Genomic DNA, 22,847 nt, shown 5'->3' with positions numbered 1-22,847 from the left:
TGGGTTCACCAGTACATGATGGCTTATATAATCATCGACTGCAGGAAAGTTTAGCCTTCATGTCATCAGTGTCTGTGAACCATCACAGACACTGAAGATATGAACCAACTTTCCTTTTCATTTGCGCAGTACTGAATACCTACTTCCTGGACTTTTAACAGTTATATGTACATGCTGCCCTCACCAACCTCCGCAAGATTCCTCTTTTTTGACGAACCAAATGTACTCCCTGCAGGCGTACTTCTGAGTGCCCAAGTACCGGATCGTTTCGCATCAACCACCCCAAACAGCTTTTTATCTACTTCCACCATCATTTCAACAGACCATGCTTGATCCCCCGACGGTCGTGAAAGTTTACTACTTGATAGTTTGGATGGCGCGGTGCGGGGTATCTCTGGTGATGGAAGGAGTAATATCACTGCATTACTTTGATGGGACGAAGATAGAGTGCGTATGTTCATCGCAGACATAAATGCTGCCGAAGTCGACTGAAGAATATTTGGAGGCGCAAAACTTTGGAAGGGATCCTAGAAATAATTCGGTCAGAAGTTCACTTAATATGGATGCTATGCATACCAGGTATATGTTCCGTAGAGACAAATAGCGAACGGGTGCCTCATACACTGGCAAGGGCTCTGATGAAATGTAGTTTTGTACGGAATACACATCAAGGATGGAAATGCTGAAAGGTTGAAACGGTCGGCTTTGTTCACAGCAGCAGACAGAGTACTCACGCGGACGGTTGGAGGCGATTCAGGATATCATTCACATACTTGTTCATGGACCATAACGGCAACGCCGTAGTAGCCTCGGACACCAGTACAACCGCGCGGGTTGATGAGGGCTTAAAAAGCAGTCCCGCCTGTAATACTTGATCTGTGTCCGTACATTAAAGAGCCTAGAGCATGCACTAACCTGAATATTGTTGACGAATATTGCACCCTGCTGTTCACCTAGGTTTGCGCCATTAGCCCAAAAGTCTCCTGCAGGGCCTGATGCGATGACAAGGGGACAGCCAGTGGTGAATTGGCCCTCGATTTCGATGTTTATAATCGGAACCTGATCAGCTCGTCCGGTGGTTAGTGGGTTGTATTCGTCCTCGTCATCGGACTCGATGGCGTAACGTGGCGGAAGGGCATCGGCCAGAGGATCAATTTCCTAAAATACAGGTCAATCATGGATGCATCTTTGCTGAAGGAGCTCACCATGTTTCAAGATTACAGACAATATATCGAATGCGTAGGGTGACGCGTTCTGCTAAGAAGCGTCACGGTAGTAGTCGAACAGGGTTTACGGGGTCCGACAATCCGGGTATTATGACTCGGACGAGGTCCTGCCGCGGTCCGGCGCCATGAGTCGGACGCGGTTGTGACGCACCTTTATACTATCTCACCCTCACCCTCATTCTCTACTAATATGGTCATCATCTCAAATGATCCTACTTGGTGGCCGTCCATCAATTCATATCGTGTTTTAAGCTATTCTGTAGGTTCGTGGCGAGCAGTCGGATATTGATGCTGACAATGTCTCGATCTAACCTTGACTGCGGTTTCGTAGTTGCCTCCTTCGTCGTAGTGGTGTATGATTGGGGTGAGCATGATAATATTAAAGAATTGCTGATAACCTACAAATATTTCCAGCACTTACTTTCGGCCAAGAGGTATGTTGATACTATGACTAGAATAGCCATCTTACTAAGAATGGTTTTACAGGTTGAACTGGTCTGGGTGAGTAGAGTCTCATGTTAGAGAACACACATAATACCCTTAATTCCAGAGGCAACGCTGGTCCCTAATGACAGTTCTGTATCTCAGTGTATGTAGCTTGCCTGTCACAGTTGACATGTTGTACTGACTTGAAAGTATCCTAGGTGCGCTATATTGGAATAATATCTGCCGTGTATGTTTGGAAGGTTCAGCACTGTCCTTGTACTGATGCATCATTTCTCACAATTAGCTTGGACATGATGAGTATGTCTTCTTAGATTCTATGTCTTTGCTTCTTCTGACCGGCGGCGTACAGGTGGTATTCCGACGATTTCGGTGACAGATGCAGTGAGTCTTCTGCATCAATGCCTGCCATTCCCTCCAATTAACGGCAGCACCCTGTAGGAGTTGGTGTGATCCTTTACTAACTTCTTGGTTCACTAATGACTGCCACACTGCAGATGTGAGTCTGTCTGGAGTGTGTGCTATCTGAGGCTGCTCACTAACTCGATCTGTCAGGCTTTATTATGTACGTCGTATGGAATTGGACGGGTTTTATGGTATTTGCAATGCTGTGGGGTGAGCTTGGCACTTGCAGGACCTCAGTGATATTGACTAGACTAAGTCATCATCATCACTCGGTTACAAGCCATGTATCAAGGATCCAGAAAGATCCAGATTTTTCTCATTGTCACCTTCCTGATCGTCAATATTATCAATGGAGCGCTCGGTATAATTTCGACGACGCATTCTTCAGGAGGTACGCTTAATTGTGGACGACAAAAAATGTGCGTCTCATTGAATACCAGAGGAGCTCATTCTCTCTGGCACCTACCAGTGCTCGATCGGCTTTGCAGAAGATGTCATACTTCTGGATTCCATCACTTGGATACTCAGCACTGTGTGGGAGGTCCTCGTACTGTGTCTCGCAGCTTGGATTGCTGTAAAGCACTTCCGTGGGCTGCGACGACATTCGGCAGGAGGGATTTTCGGGAACTATTTTACGGTGTTGATGAAAACTCACGTGTTTTACTTTGCGAGGTGAGCTCATATTGTGAATGTGGTCCCCTTTATCCGCTGAGGGATCAAAACTGCTAGTTTTGTTGCTGTTTCTTGCCTCAGCCTCATTATTTTGTCTCCGACGATCTCAGCGGTATGCCAACCCCCCACTGACCTCTGCACGCGACCACGATTCATAATTGCTATAGGACCAGTTTTCCCGAGAAACTCAGCTTTATTATGGCTTCCTTCAAATTTTGACGGTCGTGCAGTCGTTTGTGCTGGGACCACGCCTGATCCTTGGCATTCGAGAACATCACGCTAAGCTCGTAGCTGACGCTGGTGCAGCAACTGGCTTGACCTCAATTGCTTTCCAGGAGCGTGTGCATATATCGACTGGCAATGGTGTGTAACACGGGAGATGCTCGGTGGCGCTAACACGTTGTATAGTGTTCTGCAGAGAGCAGGAGGATTCGTTTTTATTCACTCCCATTTTCGTCTTGGTATTGATTTAAGTTATGTGATATTGCGAAGTGGATTCTTGTAAAGGAGACATAAGACGGTCTGGGAAATGTTTTCATCGTAGTATTTATCTAAGTGAGTAGCTATATGTCCTGACAATGTTTAAAGCTTGGATGAAAACAAGATATTCCTGCATCTTTTCTTTAGCTGAGACTCAGCACCTCTTGGGAGTCAGGGAAATCTGAAGGAAAGTGATAGCGTGGATTCGGAGGGTGCCCTAGGTCGTGGTCGTACTGTGGGAGACTTCAGGGCATTGAAGATGTCGGAAATTTCTAGCGAGCATCCGATACCAACCATTAGGCAAGCGGAGTTCTCCCAGCTCCATGTGCTCGGGGGACTCGGACAGGTTTTATTGCGAACCGAGAGACAGAAGTAGTACGTGACACGGCAGCATAAGGCAAAGTAGATGCGAGACTCCATAATGTGTGCTTTTGATGAGTAATGAAACTAGAAGCAGACCTCAGCAGGCAGGAGAGAAAAAGACACGAGTGTCGGAGGCACGATGGAGATCCATACTAAAGGGAAAGAAGAAGGGTGGGAGGGTGACGAAAAAACAGGCGGTGCAGAACGTACGTGCACGGGCAGACGGTGCTGAGAGGACAAGCGTGCGACGTGCAGAAACAAACTGCCGGACCGTCAATGCGTCATGATTTGCAGGTGATCAGTCCTTCTTCCAAGGTTTATTTATTACCTTGATTTCTTATGTCACTCAGGTGGAATGAAACCAAACCTGTACCCTTCAAAGTTAAAAGGGTCCAGGGATAAAATACGTGTGTTACTAGTGAGGTCTTTTTATATGGTAAGATTATTTTGAAGGAGATTCATATAGTTGTTGTGATAGGCGGTTTTCCAATCATGTGATTCAAAGAGCCCTCATACGCCGTACTAATCATCAATGACAATGACTTCCCCAGCTCCTACGATACTCCCACTTCCTCTGGTGCCTCTAGAGACACTCGGAACCACACTTCCACCGCCACCTGCGCGCCGGCGTTTGGTTACACGTTGCTCTACCTCCACAAGATCGATGTCCACTTCATTGGAAGAGCCGCGTGGACGTTTGTGCATGGGCGGTAGTCGCAATAACTCGTCATCGGAGTCAGAAATATCAATTGTCTCGGTAAGAACATTCGACGAGCCCGAGCCACGCGCAGGTTGATTGGTTGAGGCGCGAGATTTGCCCTGACGTGATCCGGAAGCTTGAGTTGTAGAGGTTGAGGTCGTGGGCGTAGATGTAGATGTGGGTGCGGAGACACGGGGGGAGAACGTAGACGTGGATGCAATGGGTGGAGTCGGTACGGGCACAGATGCGGGTGATCGGGCATACAGCTCTGTCCACCTCCGGGCTGTGCGGTCGTGTTGTACCCGATTCCGGATATATTCAGTTGCGATCGAGGGAACTGTGTGCGCACAAAGCGATCGTGGTTCAGAAAAATAGGACAAGAACAGGATGATGGGGAAGCCTACCAAGAGGATCTTCTAGGAACAAAGAACATTGGTCAGCCAAAATAGACGCACGGGGTAAAAGTATGCGGGTCCAAACCAAGTACAAAAGGTACAATGAAAGGATCAAGATTGAAAATAGTACTTACGCGGATTAGGGTCGGTAAGAAGGGATGAGAGGGAGAGCATGACCTTGAAGAGTGACAACGCAGGTGACCAGTTCTGTTTGAGAATATCAATGCATATGTTGCCCTTGTCCGATATATTCATGTGGTATATCCGGGTTACAAAGGTGACCTTTGGCGCCGAGAAACTATCACAAAACGATTAGTGAACACGCTAGTTTGGGTAGGGAAAGTGTTCACGGATAGTCGTTCGCCAGCTGAATATTGATGTTGAACACGCCGCCTTCATATGGGCTCCCTTGGGGTCCAGGGATGGTACCTGCCCAGCGAAAGAGGTTGTCGGTGGAGGGTGCGAGGGTGATGGAGCCTAGGTCCTCCTTCTTGGCATCTGCGACCTCCCTGTGGATGCGCTTTACAGTCATCTGTAACGATGCTATCAATACAATTAGATACTTTATATCAGAGACATGCAACGCACGGCATTGGAGAGAGCTGGAGGCATGTTTGCTTGTGGGAGAGAAGTTTCGAAAGTGAGCTGAAATGAGTATGCTTGTACCAGGTTCCAAACATAGCGGCACGGGCGTGTGACTCTGATCAACTCAGAATTTCTTGTCATATACTTACTACCAATTGGCGCTGCGGTACAACTCACAACCTAGGTTTCGCAAAACTTCACCATGCCAGCAGACTGAAGCAGCTTTTAACTTTCGTAAGGGAAGTGTGTCCATTCATAGTATATATTATGGCCCATTGTATGGAAATTACCCTGTGCTCGCACTCACTCCATCCGCCGAGCCAAATTACGTTGATCCTGACAATGAATTTATCCCCCGGTATCAGTGTACATGGCCCCCACTGAGTACTGAAGTCCCGACAGCGGCTTGGTACTTTCCAATGGGCTGAGGCGGTACCACGTGGAAATGATGTTCATATTGGCATCCTGACTCCGTCGGCGCAACACTGAATTTGGGCCACTGCATATCAGTTTATAAGCCATCACCCGAAGGTTGAATGATCAATATCATACTGGCCTACGCTGGCTTGCGAACGCTATCTCAGCCTACGGGTACCCTCTTTCCTCCCTTTCCCTAGACTATGCTATTATAAAGTCTGTTCCATCTGTGATATTGACCCTGTTTGTTCCGGCGGTGTCCCGTCCTGCGCTGTGACAGGGTATCGGGGGATTATGGGATAGGGACATTCCCGGCAATGGCTCGCCGTTGGTATAAAACCACTACCTGGCTTCAAATTTCATCAACCAGCATCTTTTAAGGTTTCGTATCCGTCTACCACCATGGTTCATCCGCACCAGACACCCTACGTCACACCTCATATCTTACACAGACATTACGCTCAAGCTTCTGACAATGAATTTCACAATAAACGTTGGTGCACCTACTTCTTTACTCCTATCTACTAAACTTTTTCTCAAACAGTCATCGGCCATGACCTCGAGTATTTCTCGCAGGCAGGGTTTGACATGGACAGGATCCAGCTCAAACGCAATGCGCCTGTAGCTCAGCTTTACGAAGATGCCATCCGGAACGAAGGCGCGATCATCTCCTCTTCTGGCGCACTCATCAACTTCTCAGGCAAGAAGACTGGTAGAAGTCCTAAAGACAAGCGAATTGTCTTTGAGGAGACTAGTAAAGACAATATATGGTGGGGCTCCGTGAATATCAAGATGGATGAACGTGAGTGTCTTTCTATTGTGTATTGAATTATTGTCTCAGTAGCTGTTTTAGACACGTTTGAGATCAACCGTGAGCGTGCTATCGACTATTTAAATACGCGTGACAATGTCTATGTCTTCGATGGTTTCGCTGGTGTAAGTCTTGTCTCACAAGTGCATGCGCCTTGTACGACTCATTGTTTTCAGTGGGATCCTAAATACCGTATCAAGGTCCGGGTTCATATGTGCTCGTGCTTATCATGCTCTGTTCATGGTGCGTAACCATTATCACGTATTTTTTTTCCTCTGCTGACGATCCGGAAGAACAACATGTTGATCCGCCCGACCGAGGAAGAGCTCGCAAGTTTTGGCGAGCCCGACTTCATCATCTACAATGCTGGTCAATTTCCCTGCGAACCGCTTCACTAAGGGCATGTCATCCACTACCTCGGTGGAGATCAACTTCAAACGTATGGAAATGGTGATCCTCGGCACCGAATACGCCGGAGAGATGAAGAAGGGTGTCTTCTCCGTCATGCACTACCTTCAGCCTGTGAAATTTGGCCAACTCTCCCTTCACTCATCTGCCAACGTCGGAATGGAAAAGGGCGATGTCACTCTATTCTTTGGCCTCTCTGGAACTGGAAAAACAACTCTTTCTGCTGACCCTAACCGCCTTCTATCGGTGATGATGAACACGTGTGGTCAGATACGGGAGTGTTCAATATTGAGGGAGGATGCTACGCCAAGTGCATCAATTTGTCGCAGGAGAAGGAGCCAGAGATTTACAACGCCATTCGCTTTGGTTCCATTCTGGAGAATGTCGTGTACAACCCTGCGACACGGGTGCCGGATTATGACGATGTTAGCATCACGGAGAACACGCGCTGCGCATACCCGATTGAATACATTCAAATGCCAAGATCCATGCATGGTGGACAGACAACCGAGCAATATTATCATGTTGACGTGCGATGCGTTTGGTGTCCTTCCGCCTGTCAGTAAACTTTCCCCCGATCAAGCAAGCTATCACTTCCTTGCTGGCTACCCTCGTGAGTATATTTTTGCTTTCGTTGTCCACTCGTTAAGTCACGCTCGTAGCAAACACCTGGCACGGAAGATGGCGTCCTTGAACCAATCCCGACATTCTCGACCTGTACAGTGCTCCTTTCATCGTATTACACGTGGGTGTTTCAATCTCTTTCTAGAGGCTCTGAACTAATCCTTGCATTTTTAGCCTGGACGCTACGCAGAAATGCTGGCTGAACGCATGTCCAACACAACGTATCCTGCTGGTTAATCAACACAGGCTGGACAGGTGGCAAAGTTTGGCATTGGGAAAGCGCTGCCCACTTAAGTATACCCGTCGCATCGTCGATGCCGTACACTCTGGGGAGCTTCTCGACAGCAAATACGAGACCATTCGGCGTCTTCGGGCTCCAGATTCCTACTGAAGTGGATGGTGTTCCGCGTGAAGTGCTTAACCCATCTCTGGCTTGGACGGACAAGCAGGCTTTCGAGCACGAGGTTCGCAAGCTCGCGGGCATGTTCCAGAAGGCGTTTAAATTGTACGAGGGTGATGTACAAGAGAGCGTGAGGTTGGCGGGTCCACGTGTGGATTAGAGTCATTTCCTTCTCCTTTTATAATTTAATATATGTAAGGCTACTTGAATGATCCATCGCTATCTGGATCAAATCTAAACTGTACTTAGAGCTTCTGTATGCTTTGTCGTATATACCTAGCAAAATGAATACCTGTCATTCTAGGCCTCAAATCTGCGCAAATTAGTCGATACTATTATTTGTACTCGATCAACCTAAAGGTGTACATACAGTTCACCCGACTGTTCAGACCATTTACGCGGAAGCTGGTGACAAAAAGAATATTGTTGACCGGCAGTGGTAATGAGTTACCGTATGAGATGGTCAAGGATGTCCGTATGCGGGAGGGGAGCCACTATGGACTTGGAGGGATTGCCAGGCTGGCAACAAGACAAGTCGAGAGCATGAAATGAGCTCATCATAAGCTGGAATATATAGAAAAAGAGTAAAATTACATACCAATGTTGAGCGCTGAGCTTCCTAGTGCATTTGTATTCTCGAGGACTCTTGTGTGGGTGGCGAGGAACTTGTCGATCAGAATGCTTCGAGGAGGTTAGTAACGTCGTCGACGGTGACTCCAGCGCGAAAATGGCCGGCCCGGGACGTTAGGTTAGGTTTTGAAACTCCGTGTACATCCATCATAAGGTCCGCCGTCTCTCTGTTGCCAGTTATTATTAATGCTTGTGGCTTTCGACCTGGCTGCGAGCATTATTATTCGTAACTGCTTATCAGTAACCTAGGTATACCCGGACAGACGTCCACAGTCCATTTGAACCTTCATTTATGCGTAGGTTCGTGCGCTTTCTGAATTGTGTTCTCCTCCACGTTTCGTCGGGATATTGGACTGAGTACTGCTCATAATTCTACGACCAACTCAAGCCTAGCTATAGGGCTCATGTTGATGCCGTGCGACTTCCTCATTGTACTCCATCCATGCCATCCGGATTCGGCAGGCGGCTCTGCATTGGCTCCCAGTTGCATTAATACTACTGTATACCCGTTTCGCACCTACAACTCGATCGAGCTTGGCATGGACTATCTATGTATGCTTCCATGTGACCATTTCAAGTTGCTGTGCGAGTTTTACGCTGCTCGCGTCGATCCTTGACTGCAAAAAAATAGATAAGTTGATCTTGTGGCCTGCCTACAATGAGGCACCCTGGCATGGCGGCATTTTGTTTGTTGCCGATGGTCTTTACACCCTTGTACCCGACATTACCTAGAAGCTTGTTGCCTGGCAGCTATATGCTCGGCAATCATGCCTTTGGTGAGGATTACTGTCTTCTTCGACCTTTGAGAGACATATTTCCAGGCTTCACCGGTAGTCTCTACTATAGGGGTCACTTGTGTTACCCTTTTTTTCCACGTCAATGATCGACATCATCAATAATTAATAATTACTGGTGCCGTGCACGTCATATGTATACCAGAGCAGTTTCAATGCAGTCAACGGTGTCTTGGGCTACGACAGGCTACGACTGGCTACGAAACCGATCATTCTCGTCCCAATGGAGATTGCTGATGCTTGAGATTTGGTGGGAGATTTAATAATTAAGGTAAGGACATATAAGAAGCTCTACAACTTTGGATCATCCGCTCATCCCGCAGTTCGGTGGCGTCATATGCAAGCCATGTGTACATACGAGATATTTTCATCCACATTGACAATATTCAGCCAGGAGAATTCATCCTATGATATGTAAGCCAAGCGGCTTCCCGGACCTTGAGGACATATAAGTAGGATGTAACTTGTGATACCAAGGACGCTTCCATTCCGCTTTACATTCAACACCAACGGACTAACTATGGCTTCTGACACCATTGCCATCTTCAACTACTTACTCGCTCCACCTGACGGCTCTCGGCCTTACAATAGAGTCTATGCAGATAGCGCTACGGGAAAGCCAGCCCGCAACTGGGTCGAGGACCCGCATGATATGCCAGTCGAGGACGTGCGCGGGAAGGAGGAACTTTACAAGCTTGACAATGCTGGATTTCAGTATGGGCGAGAAGCGTCAAAGTTTACTAGCTTCTTGAATGATGATGAGATTGAGCGCGAATACTACCCTGAGAGCATCGACCTCATCAGGAGGGTCACGGGAGCAACCAAAATTGTCATCTTCGATCACAGTACGTTGACCACTAAGTTGAAATGACGTCTTGATCCTAATTTATGTCACAGCTATTCGTCGCCGTCGCCCAGGCGAATGGATAACTTTAACCCGCAGAAACGTCAACCCGTCTCCCGGGTTCGCGCAGACCCAAACGCCTGCGGCGTCCATTGGTCGTGTTCATAGGCACCTCCCGCCAACAGAAGCTCCTTCCCTCCTTCGCAGACGCTTCCAAATCATAAACCTTTGGCGTCCTATATCGCATGCAGCTGTAGAATTGGGCCGCTTGCACTATGCGACTTCCGCAGTGTCGATTTCGAGAAAGACTTTGTGCCTGTCGCTCATATATACCCTGACCGCGAGGGTGAGACATTTGGAGTCAAATACAACCCAAACCACCAGTGGAAATATATGAAGGCAATGACCCCAGAAGAGTATGTTCTTATCAAATGGTGAGCAAAGTAACCCGGGAGCTTTCAGTCATGCTAAAATGGTCTCAGCTCTGACTCGATACAAGATGGTAGTGTCGCGAGGTTGACCCCTCATACTGGCTTCCAAGACCCCGAACACTCCAGAGGGAACGCCGCCTCGGGAATCCATCGAGCTGAGAGCTCTGGTGTTCTATGATTAGAACACGCATTATCAACTGGCGTTAAGAATTAACAAACTCGTACCGCGTTATGTTCCTGTAGCTGTATCTGTAGTTGTACTTGGTCGATTTCACTCTTGGAAATTTGTACAATCCTCGTGGACGTATCGCGACTACCATGACACTGTCCATACATTCATACATTCATGACAAGGATGAATGCGGCGTGAAGTTGATGTCGATGGCTGCAGCTCACGAACCAGTGGGTCTGATCAGCCTATTCAGAAGCAGGCACACCCTTGGTTGCTCACAATGTCCAGATGTCCAACTCCACGCGCGCATCGAGGGGGGCTCAAGGCTAAAGGAGTAGTTGGCAGCTGTGAAATGCTCGGTGAATGCCAGACAGTCGTTGCGGAAATTTTCTTCGTGCAGAGGATCGTTGCGCATCACGGCGCATTGCAGGGGGGTAATCAGCAAGAGTCTGATGCCCTGACGAACTCTTAGCTACGTGATCTCAATCAAAGCAACAAATATTAAATACATACCAGTGATATCGGAATTATCGACTAGATTCAGTCGGCCAAGGTCAGTGTGGATAAGCGGAAATGTGAAAGTGTTCAAGGATGGGACGAACTATCTTTCTTCCGGCACGGTATTGTATATACAGTACTAATATATACAAACCCTCGCTCGTTTCATGATTCATCACTAAGGTTATACTTTTTAGAACAACTCACTCGTGTGTCGGCCGTCCAATGCAAAATTATTACTAACAACCAGGATCACAAATGTAATACTGATCAGTGTTGGTAGTAGTGCCAAGGACATGTGGGACGTGGCGTGTCAACAGGCCTCTGTCATTTTGATTTTGATAGGTTATACTTGCTGTTACAAGTCATCGTGAGTCACTCGAATCATTCAATTAATTTCAATTAATTTTAATTAATAACTACTGTAGCTCGATCGTCGAGTGGCAATTGCAAGATTCATAAGGACGAACGGAAAGCGATGATCACTCGAATACACTGAACAACTCATCTGCATCTTTATTTCTCCAAGGTCTATAAGCTTACGGGTGCACAGAGTCCTGGATGTTCGGTGAATCTGATTCGGAAAGCCCACGAGTGCCCTCCCCATGGGACACACTCACTTCCGTACCCCCGACACCAACACACAACGAAATCCTTCGACGAGGAATACCGCAGCTGGTTCCGGAAAGCGAAGAGGTACGTTTTATTACTGTTCATTACATGCGCTAATACCTTTCCTACCATTTGTATCTACCACTCACAGGGAAATGTAGAGTACAAGCTTCATCTCCTTTCTCCTTCCCCCTCTCGTTTCACCCGTCTTGTCACACAACTTAAATGGCGTCTTCTGGAAGGCGGTGGACAAGCATACTACGAACTTGGTGTGGCTGACTCCGGCGTACTCATAGGGCTAGGGAGGTGGGAGATGGAGGAAACATTGGGTACCCTGGAAGAGATGGCTGGCGAGATTGGCGCCAGCGTTATAGTGGTGAAGGGAGATTGAGGTGCCAGCGGAGGGTGAGCGGAGTTGTCGAAGACTGGGGCGGGGATGGAGGCAAACGAAGGAGACGGAGGCAATTGATGAACGAGGACTCAGAGACGACAACAACTACGGAGACCGAACTGGAGACTACTGATGCGGACGATGATCTTGCAACAACAAGCAGCCATGTGGAAGTATTCTGCATGGACGATGAGAAAGGTGACCAGTCATCAGACGGCGCGGCACTTACCCTGGACCTCGAAATTGCGACCGTGTATAAGCCTCGTCCATTCCGCCGCCGTGTTGCGAGCACCATGCAAGGCCACTCGGATAGGCGCAAGGGCAAGGGCAAGAAACCTAAGCATTTACTTGCGCACACCCGTAATCAGCCTAATTCACATTCCGAGCATCACTTGCACCACTCCAATGTTCACAACCATACACACCCAACCGAGCTATCAAGTCCACTCAACGACTGGCAGCAAACAATCCAAGCGCCGCACAGCCAGAGACAAGCGACGTGAGGCCAAGCGTGATCCTCATCTCACGCACGTTCCAACCATTAATGCCCGAGGAAATGGGCGAGCTTGTCTCAGGCCTGGAATCCTTTCACGTCACACTTGAGCCTGAAGACCTACGCGTGGCGTCCGCGCCTCCTGAAGTCGAGACCTCAGTGCGTGATGATGTACACCTCGAAGGTAGCCTAAATTCACTTGTCCACGCTCCAGTGGTTGACTTTTTATCTTCAAAATAGACCCCCGAAATGTCGAAGTATGCTCTGGGTCACCCTCTTCTATTTTTGCGGAAACATATCGTCACCAGCCCGTTGCAGACGAGTTGGCCTCCCCACCTGAGATCATGTTGGTTCCGTCCAAATGTCCTACTGCTGAGATCGAGGCGGCAATGTTAGAACCTCGGCTCATCGTCGAGGCGCTTGTTGTTCGAAAAATGTCACTAGAGGAGGCGTTTTTGGACTTTGGAGGATTCTCAGTGTGTTGATACGGGTCTATTGCGTAGTATTGTCCTCATTTAACCGTTTATATTGTGCGATTGCACACTCGGACTCATTTCTTGTATTGTAATTATTTATTCATGGCAGATGCAATAGAGCTGTGACGGGCAGTGAGGGTTTAGCAAGTAGAGTCTATCGTCAAAGGTAGCGGAAACAGGTCGATACCCACTCAGAGGATGATTCCAAAGAATGCTCCTTGTGCAATTCCAAGGCAAACGCAAGCAAAGCTACGTACAGAAGGATCCTTCATGGTAGTACTCACTCAGCTGTGAACTAACTCCCAAATGTTGCTTGCCGCTTCGTTCATCGCATTTCGCCACATCTCTCCCGCCCTGCCGTCTTTTCCACCTCCATGTTTTCCTTCAAGGACGTATGGAATGCCGCGATCTCCACCCCAGCTCACACCTTCAACAAGAGGGAGCTGCGCTAGTAGAGGGATCCCAAGGCGCGATGCATTAGCTGAAGTCCCAAATAGCTCATGCGCGGTGTTGCAAGAAGGACATAGGAAGGACGCTTGGTTAAGGATGAGACCTGTTATCTGTAGATGGCAGCGAACAAAATGAGGGTGAGGTCGAAGGACAATATGTATAATACTTACCGGAACGGAGATCTATTCGAACATAGAAATTCCTCTTCTTACATCCGTTAGTGCGACGTCCTGTGGAGTTGAAACGATGACTGCGCCTATTTCATTTTAGACGGCGAACAACATCTGAAGAGCTCGTGGAAGCACACCGTCAACGACAACTAATTGTCCCAGTGTAAGAGGGACATCTCCCGTCCCCGGGGGCATATCTATGATTAGTACGTCCAGCCCAGGACCAGATCCACCAGCGTCCCGCCAGTCAACATCGAAGGGGGGTTGCTGCACGGCTTTTTGAACCATAAGGCCGCGCCAGACAATCGCACCTTCAAATTCTGTGGAGTCAGGCGGTGGCCGAGGGACAAGGTAGCCCATAGACATTGTAGGAACGCCATGATTGATTATGGGGAGGAGAGCGCCAGCTAGTAACAGAGTCACCCGGAAGCTCACGGTGTGTGCCAGGAAACGAACCGGGAGTTAGATGTGGATCGTCCGAATGCTGGAGTCCCATCAAGGTAGGTATAGAAGGTCCAAAAATGTCCAAGTCAAGTATGCCAACTCGTGGTCGATGAGACAGCATTGCGAGGGAGAAAGCAAGATTTACTTCATTCGCGGTCATTCAAAAGTTCCGTTCAGTTGCTGCTGAAACGTGCCTGCTATTGTGCTCTTGCCCACAACCCCCTTTCCGCTTGCTACAAAGATTACCTTCTTTATGTGCTCGATATGTCGTTTTTGGATTGGCCCGCCGCGGCGGGGCATTTGGGGTGTAGAGGGCGGACGAAATGGGAGGTCCTACTGGGACGCATTGTCAGACACTGGCACACAGACATAAAAGTCCTTCACCTCACCAAAGGATTTTCATGGCTTTGGCTTGCAGTCGACGCGAAGGTGCGCAGAACCGTACCACAGCGCCCGTACCAAATTTATGTAAGGTGAACTTCAACAAAAGTGATAATGAGCAGAATATTTCGATCCCAGGATATCCGACCCTCTGAATCTGAGCGCCTGGTATGACACATCGTCACTGTAGATAGTCATCACCGAAATTCCCCAACTCGGATAAGGGCCGATAAGGGCCGACCAGCATCTAAAAGAGTCAAACTATCAAAAGCGAGTTCAAAAGTTGTTCTGAACAACTCGCTTTTGGTATAGCTCAGGGCATGCGTTCGTAAATGACGTTTTAGCTTATCCGAGAGAAAAATACCGTTCTTGGACTGCCGGTGCAGTAAAACATTAGTCTCTTGAATCGGACATGATACAAATACATAAAATGGCATCGAATTTTTCACGAGTGAGATATTAGTAGTATTAGCTAATAGGGACGTTCAAAGTTGGGCGCCCACGCCCAACGCCTACGCCCACGACCCCCCTTGCCCATATACCACTTCCCGTTTTGTACTTGAACGAATGTATTATATAATCAATGATAACTGACTACACTTAACACTGTCCGAAAACACATATCACACTCAATGGCCCGTTTTCGAACATCACGTGAGCAATACCTTCACTCATATCTCTTGCTTATGGTTCTATGTACTTTGTTTCAGCCAAAAGTGACCCTCGAAGAGGCAGCAGCACAGCTGCACTGTGACTTATCTTGCATTCTTGCTATTCAACAAACTCGTTATCTACAAGAGTGCTCCCCTGTGGCAAAAGCTGGCACCCTACACATTGCTTGGGAATATGCAAATTCTCCATCCGACCACTTTCGCTTTATTCTGAGAAACATAAGTAACATACCCCAAATACACTGTGCCCTTGGAGTTGTGGTTGTATTAGGTCCATCAGCGGGGACATAGCATTCGAAAAATTCGTTGTTGGAGATGTTGCCATTCGCATCAGACTGGACACCTTCACCAGTTGTCCAGAGACGTCGAGCATGCACCTTGTATTTTTTCGTTAAGCTGCATGATGGACTTGTAAGGTAGAAAATAATGAGAGAAGCACAACACTCACTACTCGTACTTTTGTTTGACTCGGTCCCCCATCGCAACAGCATTCTGGCTGTGTAATTGCGGGAAAACAGAAGCTGCCATGCGCTGATATACTGTCACTTTGCTATCACCTGACGTGTTCTGGCACAGAAACATCATATCTCGTATCATATAACAACTTTAACTCACTCACCTCACCCTTCTTCCACTTGCCTAGAAGCACAACTCTGTTCTCTGATAACTCAATCTGCGCCAATAGCTGCCAGACTAAGTTGTCAGTCCAAACGATCAGAATTGTGACAACCGCTATCCTTCTTCTTCGCCATATGCGCAGATCTGATTGATGTGACAGTGAGTACAAGGTGACAGCTAATTGTTAAATTTTTAGATTTATGTTCATATTATCTAATTATGCAAACAACATTTTAGGTGACGTTCCGTGGGCGAAGGGGTCATGGGTGTAGGCGTTGGGCGTGGGCGCCCAACTTTGAACGTCTCTAATGTGAATATATTAATGGTATACATGATGTTTATTCGAATTCAAAATCAGACAATTCAATGTTTGTGTGCTGTTGCGAGCGCCCGTAAACGACAATGTTGTCTGTAAACTCGTCTAGAACTGCCCTCCTCAGTGTCACTGAGTTGACCAAAGTTCAGATTGATCTTCTCGAATGTCGGAAACATCATCTGGGGAGTAATCCTGCCCGGTGCGATTTGTAACACGCCCTGCTCCATCAACACAAGCTCTGTAATGCTGCCGGCTATGCTAATAGCACAACGAAGTTGGTGGCATGGTGATGCATCGAGAAATGTGTGTAGGTGGTAGGACGAACACCATATAAGTTTCGTCAGGATGTGAAGGATGAATGGGTTATTGAATTTCATGTGAATGACAAGCGCACTGTCCTAACAAAATAAAATCAATGTGTTCTCAAAGATAGATAAAACTTACTGCAGTAAAGGAGTATTGATGCATGAACACTTAAGGATAATCTACAACAAGGCACTGTACCCGATCAACGCGAAAGGTATCTGGGGGGACATCACAGCCCTGTGGAGGGAAGAGGGAATATCCCATCACAACAGCTTGGTGGATGATCATTGTGAACGTAGTGCAAAATTTTGTCACTGTGCACCAAATATTTCCGACGTCTTTGTCATTAGTCATCCATTGAGTTGCAACTAGTAGGGTCAAAGAATTAATATAAGTCAGTATTCGTGTGTTGATACATACTGAGAAGTGCTGGTATTCCAGGTCTCACATCACAAATGACTTGTTTGACGATGCATTTTTTGTCAGCTGTGAGGGATGCTAATGCGTCTTCGGAAAAGATAATGGATAGGATGTGCTCTTTCGAGACCGAGATCGCTTCTTTGCGTGTCTTGGGACTGATCTCAGTGGTGGGACTTTCAGCAGATTCTGCAGGTGCAGGTGCCACCGCTGTCCCCATCGTTGTGGGTGTCACAGAGGGAATAACAAGACATAGTGTGGGGGGCATGCATCTTGCACAATGACGTGTTTTGGATGTCCTTGCGGGCCCTGTGGTCTAGTATTGTCAGGTTGATTTTCAATGGTGTAGAAACTAATGATACTTACATGTATCACATGGGACTTGGAGATCTCGCCCATCGACATTGGCCATAAGTGTTGGAGATCTGGTGGCGGGACCGAAAGGGCTTGGAATTCCTCGTCATCACCGACCCAACTGGGCGCTATGGTGGAAAGTTCAGTTAAGGTTAAGCGCTAGACTTGTTAGTGCAGGCAAGAACTTACCTGATGGTCCAGCATATGCAAAGTCCTGCTGAGAATGGCCAAAGTCCTGTTGAGAATGGCCGAAGTCTGCTGAGAATGGGCGGGGAAGTCCTGCTGAGAATGAGTGGGGAAGTCCTGCTGAGGATGGGTAGTGTAGCCGGCGCCGGACAGCGAGTTGCTGTAGCCGGTGCCAGACAGCAAATTAGTGTACCTGGCGCTAGAGTAGTTGTAGTGTGAGGAATCTTGGTAGCTTGGGTTTGCACAGCTGGTGCTGAAAGAATCCAGGTAGTGGCCAGAGTTCAAATGACTCGGGCTCAGCCTACCAGTAATTTAAGTAGTGTACAGAAAAATAAATAGGTGCACTTACTAGCTGTGTGCGTCTAAGTGGTGCTGCCGCTGATGTGGATTGAAGTTGGACATTTGAGCTGGAGGTTGTGGCTGTTCGTCAGGGAAATTGATCTGCATGTCTGCGGGTTCATGGGAAGGGTTGAGACCGGACCCTCAAGGAGGTTTTGCAATCTTTGCTTTACCTTTGCACTGTGGGGGACATTTGCTAGTCATCCAGGAAGAATCATTTGGGGGAGGGTAAAGGGCGCATTGATTACAGTTCTAATACAAATGGAAGGACACAAACAACGCAAACAAACTTTACATCTTGTGACTCAGTGATTGGTACTTGTGACGTGAGCTAAAGAAGCGGAGAAATAAAGGGGTAAGGATGTACAAAAACAGTATGCATATGACAAACCAATAGAGCCAAGAAAAGCGCTATGAAGGAAGAACGATGTGTGTATTACAATGTTCCTTATCAATAGATCAGTGTGGAATAATGAACAGACATGTGTACTCCACTTACCACAATAGGAACTTACATTGCGGCACTGCACGAGGCTTTGGGACGAATGCCAAGGCTTGTGGTATAGTCCGCACAGGTTCCTAGATATTTGGGGTCGTCTTTCTCATCCAGAGCCCCACTGCCGGTGAGGGATCTGGATCCCCCGGATTTCATAGATGCCCTGCTGACACCGTCAGCTTCATCATCAATAACCTCAGGTTGCGATGAGGGGAATCTGGATGCTCCAACTCCAGATTGGAAAGCATTGCTGACATGCGAGCCTAAAACCTTTGCCACATGCTCAGCTTGATATGAGATGACCTTGAGAATTTCGCATTTGTCTTCATAGACTGCTTGAAGGTAGTCTCGATCATTGTCGACCTCTATGCAGTCACGCTCAGGAAAAAGGCTCCTATAGCTATGTAACTGAGTGTCCGTAAATTTGAGCCGGTCTTTGTTATTGGCGTGCATGGCATTGAGGAATGCGATGAAGTGCTCAGCTTCTTCAATTTCCCACGTGATAGCCAGCATGCACTGGCGTGCAGTTTCATGAGCAGCAAGTTGTGCTTGGTATCCTTTGTACAGTGTTGAAGGACGCATTTGTGAGAGGCTATTTTCCAAGTGTCCGGCATCTTTATAGCATATAGATAAGTATTTGGAACTGGATAATGGAAATATATATTATACCTTGACAAGAGATTCACCGGATACATATGGTTTGTGTTCTCGCCCCATAAGATGAGCTGCAAAACAAACCTTGAGTGGAGCTGGGTCGGGGGGTATGGAATGAGCTTTCTGCTCATCCGTTCATGTATGAACTGACATCAAGCATTGCGGGAGGGGTCTGGAGATGTGGATGGATTATAAAATAGGCCTTTGGTCACAGAAGCCGGAGTCATAGGCGGTGGTGTCATCTCCACTGAGGAGATACCTTTAAGTGAAGTACTTAAGTCAGAATGTCCGGTATCAGGAGAGCTCCCTGAGATGTGAGTTGAAATGAAAAAGGTGACCCAGGAATTGAAGAACAAGCTGATAGAGGAGACGATGGGGGACTGCTTGATGGAGGGGGGCAACTGCTGTCTCGTGTTGGAGATGAAGATGGAAGTGAAAGGGGCATGCTGGGTCAAAGAGCGGACTGAAAATTGTTCAGGAAACTGCGTCACTTCAGCCTAGTGTTTCTTTGGCCTTAATATCTCTCCGGCCTTCAATTGCAAGCTGATATGTTGATATCCTGTCACACTGTGAATATAGTCAGCATTGCAAGCAGCGGAGTTTGAAAGACTTAAGATAGCAGTCTTGTGGATTCGACAAATGTCACGTGCCAAACATGATGAAAGAGTGACAAAAGACAAAAAATGCAATAACTATTGGTCAGGCCCTTTCTACATCAATCATGTGGTCAGTTACCTCAGTAGTAATATTGTGAACATTTCATGTTATTCAGAATGAACAGAAGTGAAGTGGAAAGTCTTTAATTCCAATTTCAAAGTGGCTGTCAGTGGCACAGTACTATGCATGATAACTCCGATGCAGTTTGCCATGAAGCCATTACCATCATCTGCCTAGAAGACACATGGGCAATAGAACACGCTCACAGAAATGTTCGAGAGACAATCTAGTAATAGCACGGGCTCACAAAGCATCTACTAGTAGGAAAAAACAAAAGACCTTGGACATTGAGCAAGAAGGTGCTATACTACACTTCATGCACTAAAAGCTAACTTCATTGTGATACAGTGACCACATTTTTTGGGACCCCTATTGCAGGTTTTTCACTCCTATCATGCTTTCTGTGAAGATGTGCCTGATGAAGATGGCAAGGACAATATGGTTGCCATCCGTGGAGTGCATTGGAAGGAGAATGATCAAACGACAGTTCTTCTTGAAGAAATCATCGACTCACCCAGGCCAGTCACTGGCAGTACTTCCCATGTCAAAGAAGAAATAATGGATGTTGATATTGAGGCTGAGAGTAGTGCTAGTGATAATGAGGCCAACAGTGACAGCAATGGCATGACTCAAGATTACAGCATCGAGCTGAGACTTGCCCCCAGCATAGATGAGGCTAGACATGCCTACATGGACCTGCGGGCATTGCTGAAACCACCCTGTTCAGATGGAGTTGGTTATAAGGACCCACCAAAGTTAGATACTGTCCTGAAAGAAAGGTTAGAGTGGATGCGGGACTTCTTGTGGTTATACACAAATATGTATCATGGAGAGTGACAGTAGGCCACATCCTGCAAATCCAGTTGGTGGGCATTGGATGTGTGCTGCAGATCAAGCGGCACGCAATACTGGAAAAGCACATGGTACATACCTTTCTCAGTGCTTGCAAAGCTGGAGTGAGGCTTATATCAAGGACTGTAATGCATTTCCAATCCACAGGCGGCCTCAAATTTTTCACGCATTTACGACGAGTCCCTCGCTGCAGATTTGAAGCTCCACCTTCAGAGTGTTGGGAAATATGTGTGTGCACAGGATCTTATTGACTACCTGAATGTTCCTGAAAATCAGGCACATCACGGTTTCACAAAAACGATCTCACCACAGACAGCTCAACGATGGATGAATCACCTTGGTTACCATTGGAAGAAAGAACCGAAGGGGCAGTATTCTGATGGACATGAGCAGGAAGATGTTGTCTATTTTCGGCAAAATGTTTTTTCTGCCAGCGTGGAATCATTACCAGACATGGATGACAAAGTGGAAGCGGGAGGGAGACATTACTGTTGAGGACATTGAGACCGATGGTACAACTCTGTCAAGTTGTCGGGTCATAGTGTGGTTTCATGATGAGTCAACCTTTTATGCCCATGATCAACGGAAGCAAAGATGGGTGCATAGTTCCGAAGGTGCAATCCCTCAACCGAAAGGGGAAGGAGCGTCATTGATGGTTGCCGATTTTGTCTCCGCAGACTATGGGTGGCTCTGTTCTCCAGATGGTGAGGAGAGTTCTCAAGTCCTCTTCTGAGCTGGAAAAGCACGTGATGGATATTTCACAAACAAGGATATTTTGGCACATGCTGCAAAAGCAATGGACATCCTAGAGAAGTGGTATTCACATGAAGACCATGTTCTAGTTTTCGATAACGCAACCACGCACCTCAAACAAGCTGAGGATGCCCTTTCTGCTCAAAAGATGCCAAAGGCCCTTCTGCAACTTGGGGGGTACCCAGGACACTCAAGGACACCAATGGTAACACTATTCTCAGGCCTGATGGAAAGTTATTGAAAGAAAAAATTCCTATGGCTGAAGCGAGGCTCCCGAATGGCAATCCCCAGTCACTGTATTTTCCCGACAGTCATCCAAAAGCCGGATTTTTCAAGGGCATGGCCCAGATTTTAGTTGAACAAGGCTATGCTGATGCCTCCAAGCTCCATGCTGAATGCAAGGATTTCAAGTGTCCAACTCCGACTAATGGCGAGAGAGCTTGTTGCTGTCGTTGTCTGATGTATGTTCAACCAGACTTCGTTAATGTGGAGTCACATCTCAAAATCTTGTGTCACACGCAAAGTTTTGATGTCATCTTCTTGCCGAAGTTTCATTGTGAACTTAATTTTATAGAACAGTGTTGGGGCTTTGTGAAACGGTTGTATTGAATGAAGGACCGATCTTCATCAGAAGAAGTTCTCGAACGGAATGTTATTGAATCACTTGATGCCGTCCCAATGGAGTCAATGCGATGGTGAGCGCTGCCTTGGTTGTTTCAAAGTTCATTTAAAATTAGCTGACCAATCTTAAGCTTCACTATGAGATCCATGAGATTTATTGATGCATATCATAAAGGCTTGAATGGTACGCAAGCCACATGGGCAATAAAAAAATACTGTGGTCATCATGTTCTCCCACAATCCATTATGGAGGAGCTTGATTGTCTGAATACACTCCCAACAACACATTAATTCACGTGATACACATCTTCTACTAATGTTATAACTCATTTAGTACTTAAGCTTCTTGCTGCTCTTAATCTACCTATAGTCATCAACAAAAGCAACACTGTCATATAATCGCATACCACGGCATAAAATCAGTAAAATAGGTACAGACAGTACATACTGGTGCCATGTTTGCACATACCTTTAAATTGACATATATGCGACTGTTTGTATCAATGCTCGTTAGCAGGATGGTATGGCATGAATGAGATTTTACGGTTTGTATGTAATTCTACGCTATGTATGTCATTCTAGGCCATATGTGCATTTTCACGATATATATGCAAATATACGATATGCATGTGAGGTCCCTCATTAATTGCTGGCAGCTATCATAGCATCAATGCCAGGTTAGTAATTCACACTTGTCATCACACATGAGATATAAATAATCAATCTGGTTCCATTTATGAGCGCATGGTAGTACAAATCAGTGAATACGAGCAAGTCCAAGTAACACTGTAGTGCGAGTCGACAAGAATAGCAAGTCCCAATGAGATACAC

General features: G+C 46.9%; 8 protein-coding genes across 8 annotated transcripts; 4 read left to right on the top strand and 4 right to left on the bottom strand.

Moving 5' to 3' along the window:
* Positions 1 to 6: 6 nt before the first annotated feature.
* DFJ58DRAFT_689912 (uncharacterized protein) lies at positions 7 to 1,340 on the bottom strand. Its single transcript, XM_041383373.1, has 5 exons — positions 1,206 to 1,340; positions 916 to 1,158; positions 735 to 862; positions 577 to 682; positions 7 to 527 (listed from the first exon to the last, which is right to left on the bottom strand). The coding sequence occupies exons 1-5, from the start codon at positions 1,206 to 1,208 to the stop codon at positions 162 to 164; spliced, it is 846 nt and encodes a 281-aa protein (XP_041238277.1). The 5' UTR covers positions 1,209 to 1,340; the 3' UTR covers positions 7 to 161.
* Positions 1,341 to 3,946: 2,606 nt separating this feature from the next.
* On the bottom strand, positions 3,947 to 5,455 carry DFJ58DRAFT_813413 (ubiquitin-conjugating enzyme/RWD-like protein). Its single transcript, XM_041391604.1, has 5 exons — positions 5,274 to 5,455; positions 5,036 to 5,217; positions 4,820 to 4,983; positions 4,695 to 4,706; positions 3,947 to 4,627 (listed from the first exon to the last, which is right to left on the bottom strand). The coding sequence occupies exons 1-5, from the start codon at positions 5,409 to 5,411 to the stop codon at positions 4,113 to 4,115; spliced, it is 1,011 nt and encodes a 336-aa protein (XP_041238276.1). The 5' UTR covers positions 5,412 to 5,455; the 3' UTR covers positions 3,947 to 4,112.
* Positions 5,456 to 6,089: 634 nt separating this feature from the next.
* On the top strand, positions 6,090 to 8,090 carry DFJ58DRAFT_733667 (phosphoenolpyruvate carboxykinase-domain-containing protein; the record flags this gene model as incomplete). Its single annotated transcript, XM_041386325.1, has 10 exons — positions 6,090 to 6,180; positions 6,232 to 6,489; positions 6,541 to 6,623; positions 6,675 to 6,698; positions 6,823 to 7,152; positions 7,236 to 7,401; positions 7,470 to 7,519; positions 7,569 to 7,651; positions 7,705 to 7,751; positions 7,777 to 8,090. The coding sequence occupies 10 exons, from the start codon at positions 6,090 to 6,092 to the stop codon at positions 8,088 to 8,090; spliced, it is 1,446 nt and encodes a 481-aa protein (XP_041238275.1).
* Positions 8,091 to 9,646: 1,556 nt separating this feature from the next.
* DFJ58DRAFT_813402 (uncharacterized protein) lies at positions 9,647 to 10,815 on the top strand. The gene is made up of 6 exons (XM_041391603.1): positions 9,647 to 9,690; positions 9,801 to 10,199; positions 10,252 to 10,451; positions 10,502 to 10,632; positions 10,681 to 10,705; positions 10,740 to 10,815. The coding sequence occupies exons 2-6, from the start codon at positions 9,875 to 9,877 to the stop codon at positions 10,809 to 10,811; spliced, it is 753 nt and encodes a 250-aa protein (XP_041238274.1). The 5' UTR covers positions 9,647 to 9,690; positions 9,801 to 9,874; the 3' UTR covers positions 10,812 to 10,815.
* A 1,045-nt stretch (positions 10,816 to 11,860) lies between these two features.
* Positions 11,861 to 13,521, top strand: DFJ58DRAFT_860853 (uncharacterized protein; the record flags this gene model as incomplete). Its single annotated transcript, XM_041394026.1, has 5 exons — positions 11,861 to 11,995; positions 12,063 to 12,287; positions 12,311 to 12,662; positions 12,764 to 12,979; positions 13,036 to 13,521. The coding sequence occupies 5 exons, from the start codon at positions 11,861 to 11,863 to the stop codon at positions 13,278 to 13,280; spliced, it is 1,173 nt and encodes a 390-aa protein (XP_041238273.1). The 3' UTR covers positions 13,281 to 13,521.
* Positions 13,522 to 13,555: 34 nt separating this feature from the next.
* On the bottom strand, positions 13,556 to 14,635 carry DFJ58DRAFT_718678 (P-loop containing nucleoside triphosphate hydrolase protein; the record flags this gene model as incomplete). Its single annotated transcript, XM_041384510.1, has 6 exons — positions 13,556 to 13,831; positions 13,892 to 13,903; positions 13,934 to 13,977; positions 14,029 to 14,298; positions 14,348 to 14,479; positions 14,530 to 14,635. 6 exons carry the CDS (start codon positions 14,633 to 14,635, stop codon positions 13,556 to 13,558), a joined length of 840 nt encoding a protein of 279 aa, XP_041238272.1.
* Positions 14,636 to 16,368: 1,733 nt separating this feature from the next.
* DFJ58DRAFT_845949 (uncharacterized protein) lies at positions 16,369 to 19,001 on the bottom strand (the record flags this gene model as incomplete). Its single annotated transcript, XM_041393230.1, has 8 exons — positions 16,369 to 16,719; positions 16,826 to 16,995; positions 17,048 to 17,360; positions 17,411 to 17,557; positions 17,588 to 17,837; positions 17,934 to 18,033; positions 18,097 to 18,119; positions 18,439 to 19,001. The coding sequence occupies 8 exons, from the start codon at positions 18,999 to 19,001 to the stop codon at positions 16,369 to 16,371; spliced, it is 1,917 nt and encodes a 638-aa protein (XP_041238271.1).
* A 396-nt stretch (positions 19,002 to 19,397) lies between these two features.
* DFJ58DRAFT_860846 (uncharacterized protein) lies at positions 19,398 to 21,636 on the top strand (the record flags this gene model as incomplete). The annotated part of the gene is made up of 7 exons (XM_041394025.1): positions 19,398 to 19,523; positions 19,653 to 19,799; positions 20,169 to 20,569; positions 20,623 to 20,713; positions 20,790 to 21,062; positions 21,094 to 21,346; positions 21,437 to 21,636. 7 exons carry the CDS (start codon positions 19,398 to 19,400, stop codon positions 21,634 to 21,636), a joined length of 1,491 nt encoding a protein of 496 aa, XP_041238270.1.
* Positions 21,637 to 22,847: the final 1,211 nt, after the last annotated feature.

The sequence above is a fragment of the Suillus subalutaceus genome, assembly GCF_016647625.1.
Source record: "Suillus subalutaceus strain FC151 chromosome Unknown DFJ58scaffold_154, whole genome shotgun sequence".
NCBI lineage: Eukaryota > Fungi > Basidiomycota > Agaricomycetes > Boletales > Suillaceae > Suillus > Suillus subalutaceus.
The sequence above is the reverse complement of the archived record's forward strand: the minus strand, read 5'-3'. Positions and strand labels throughout refer to the sequence as shown.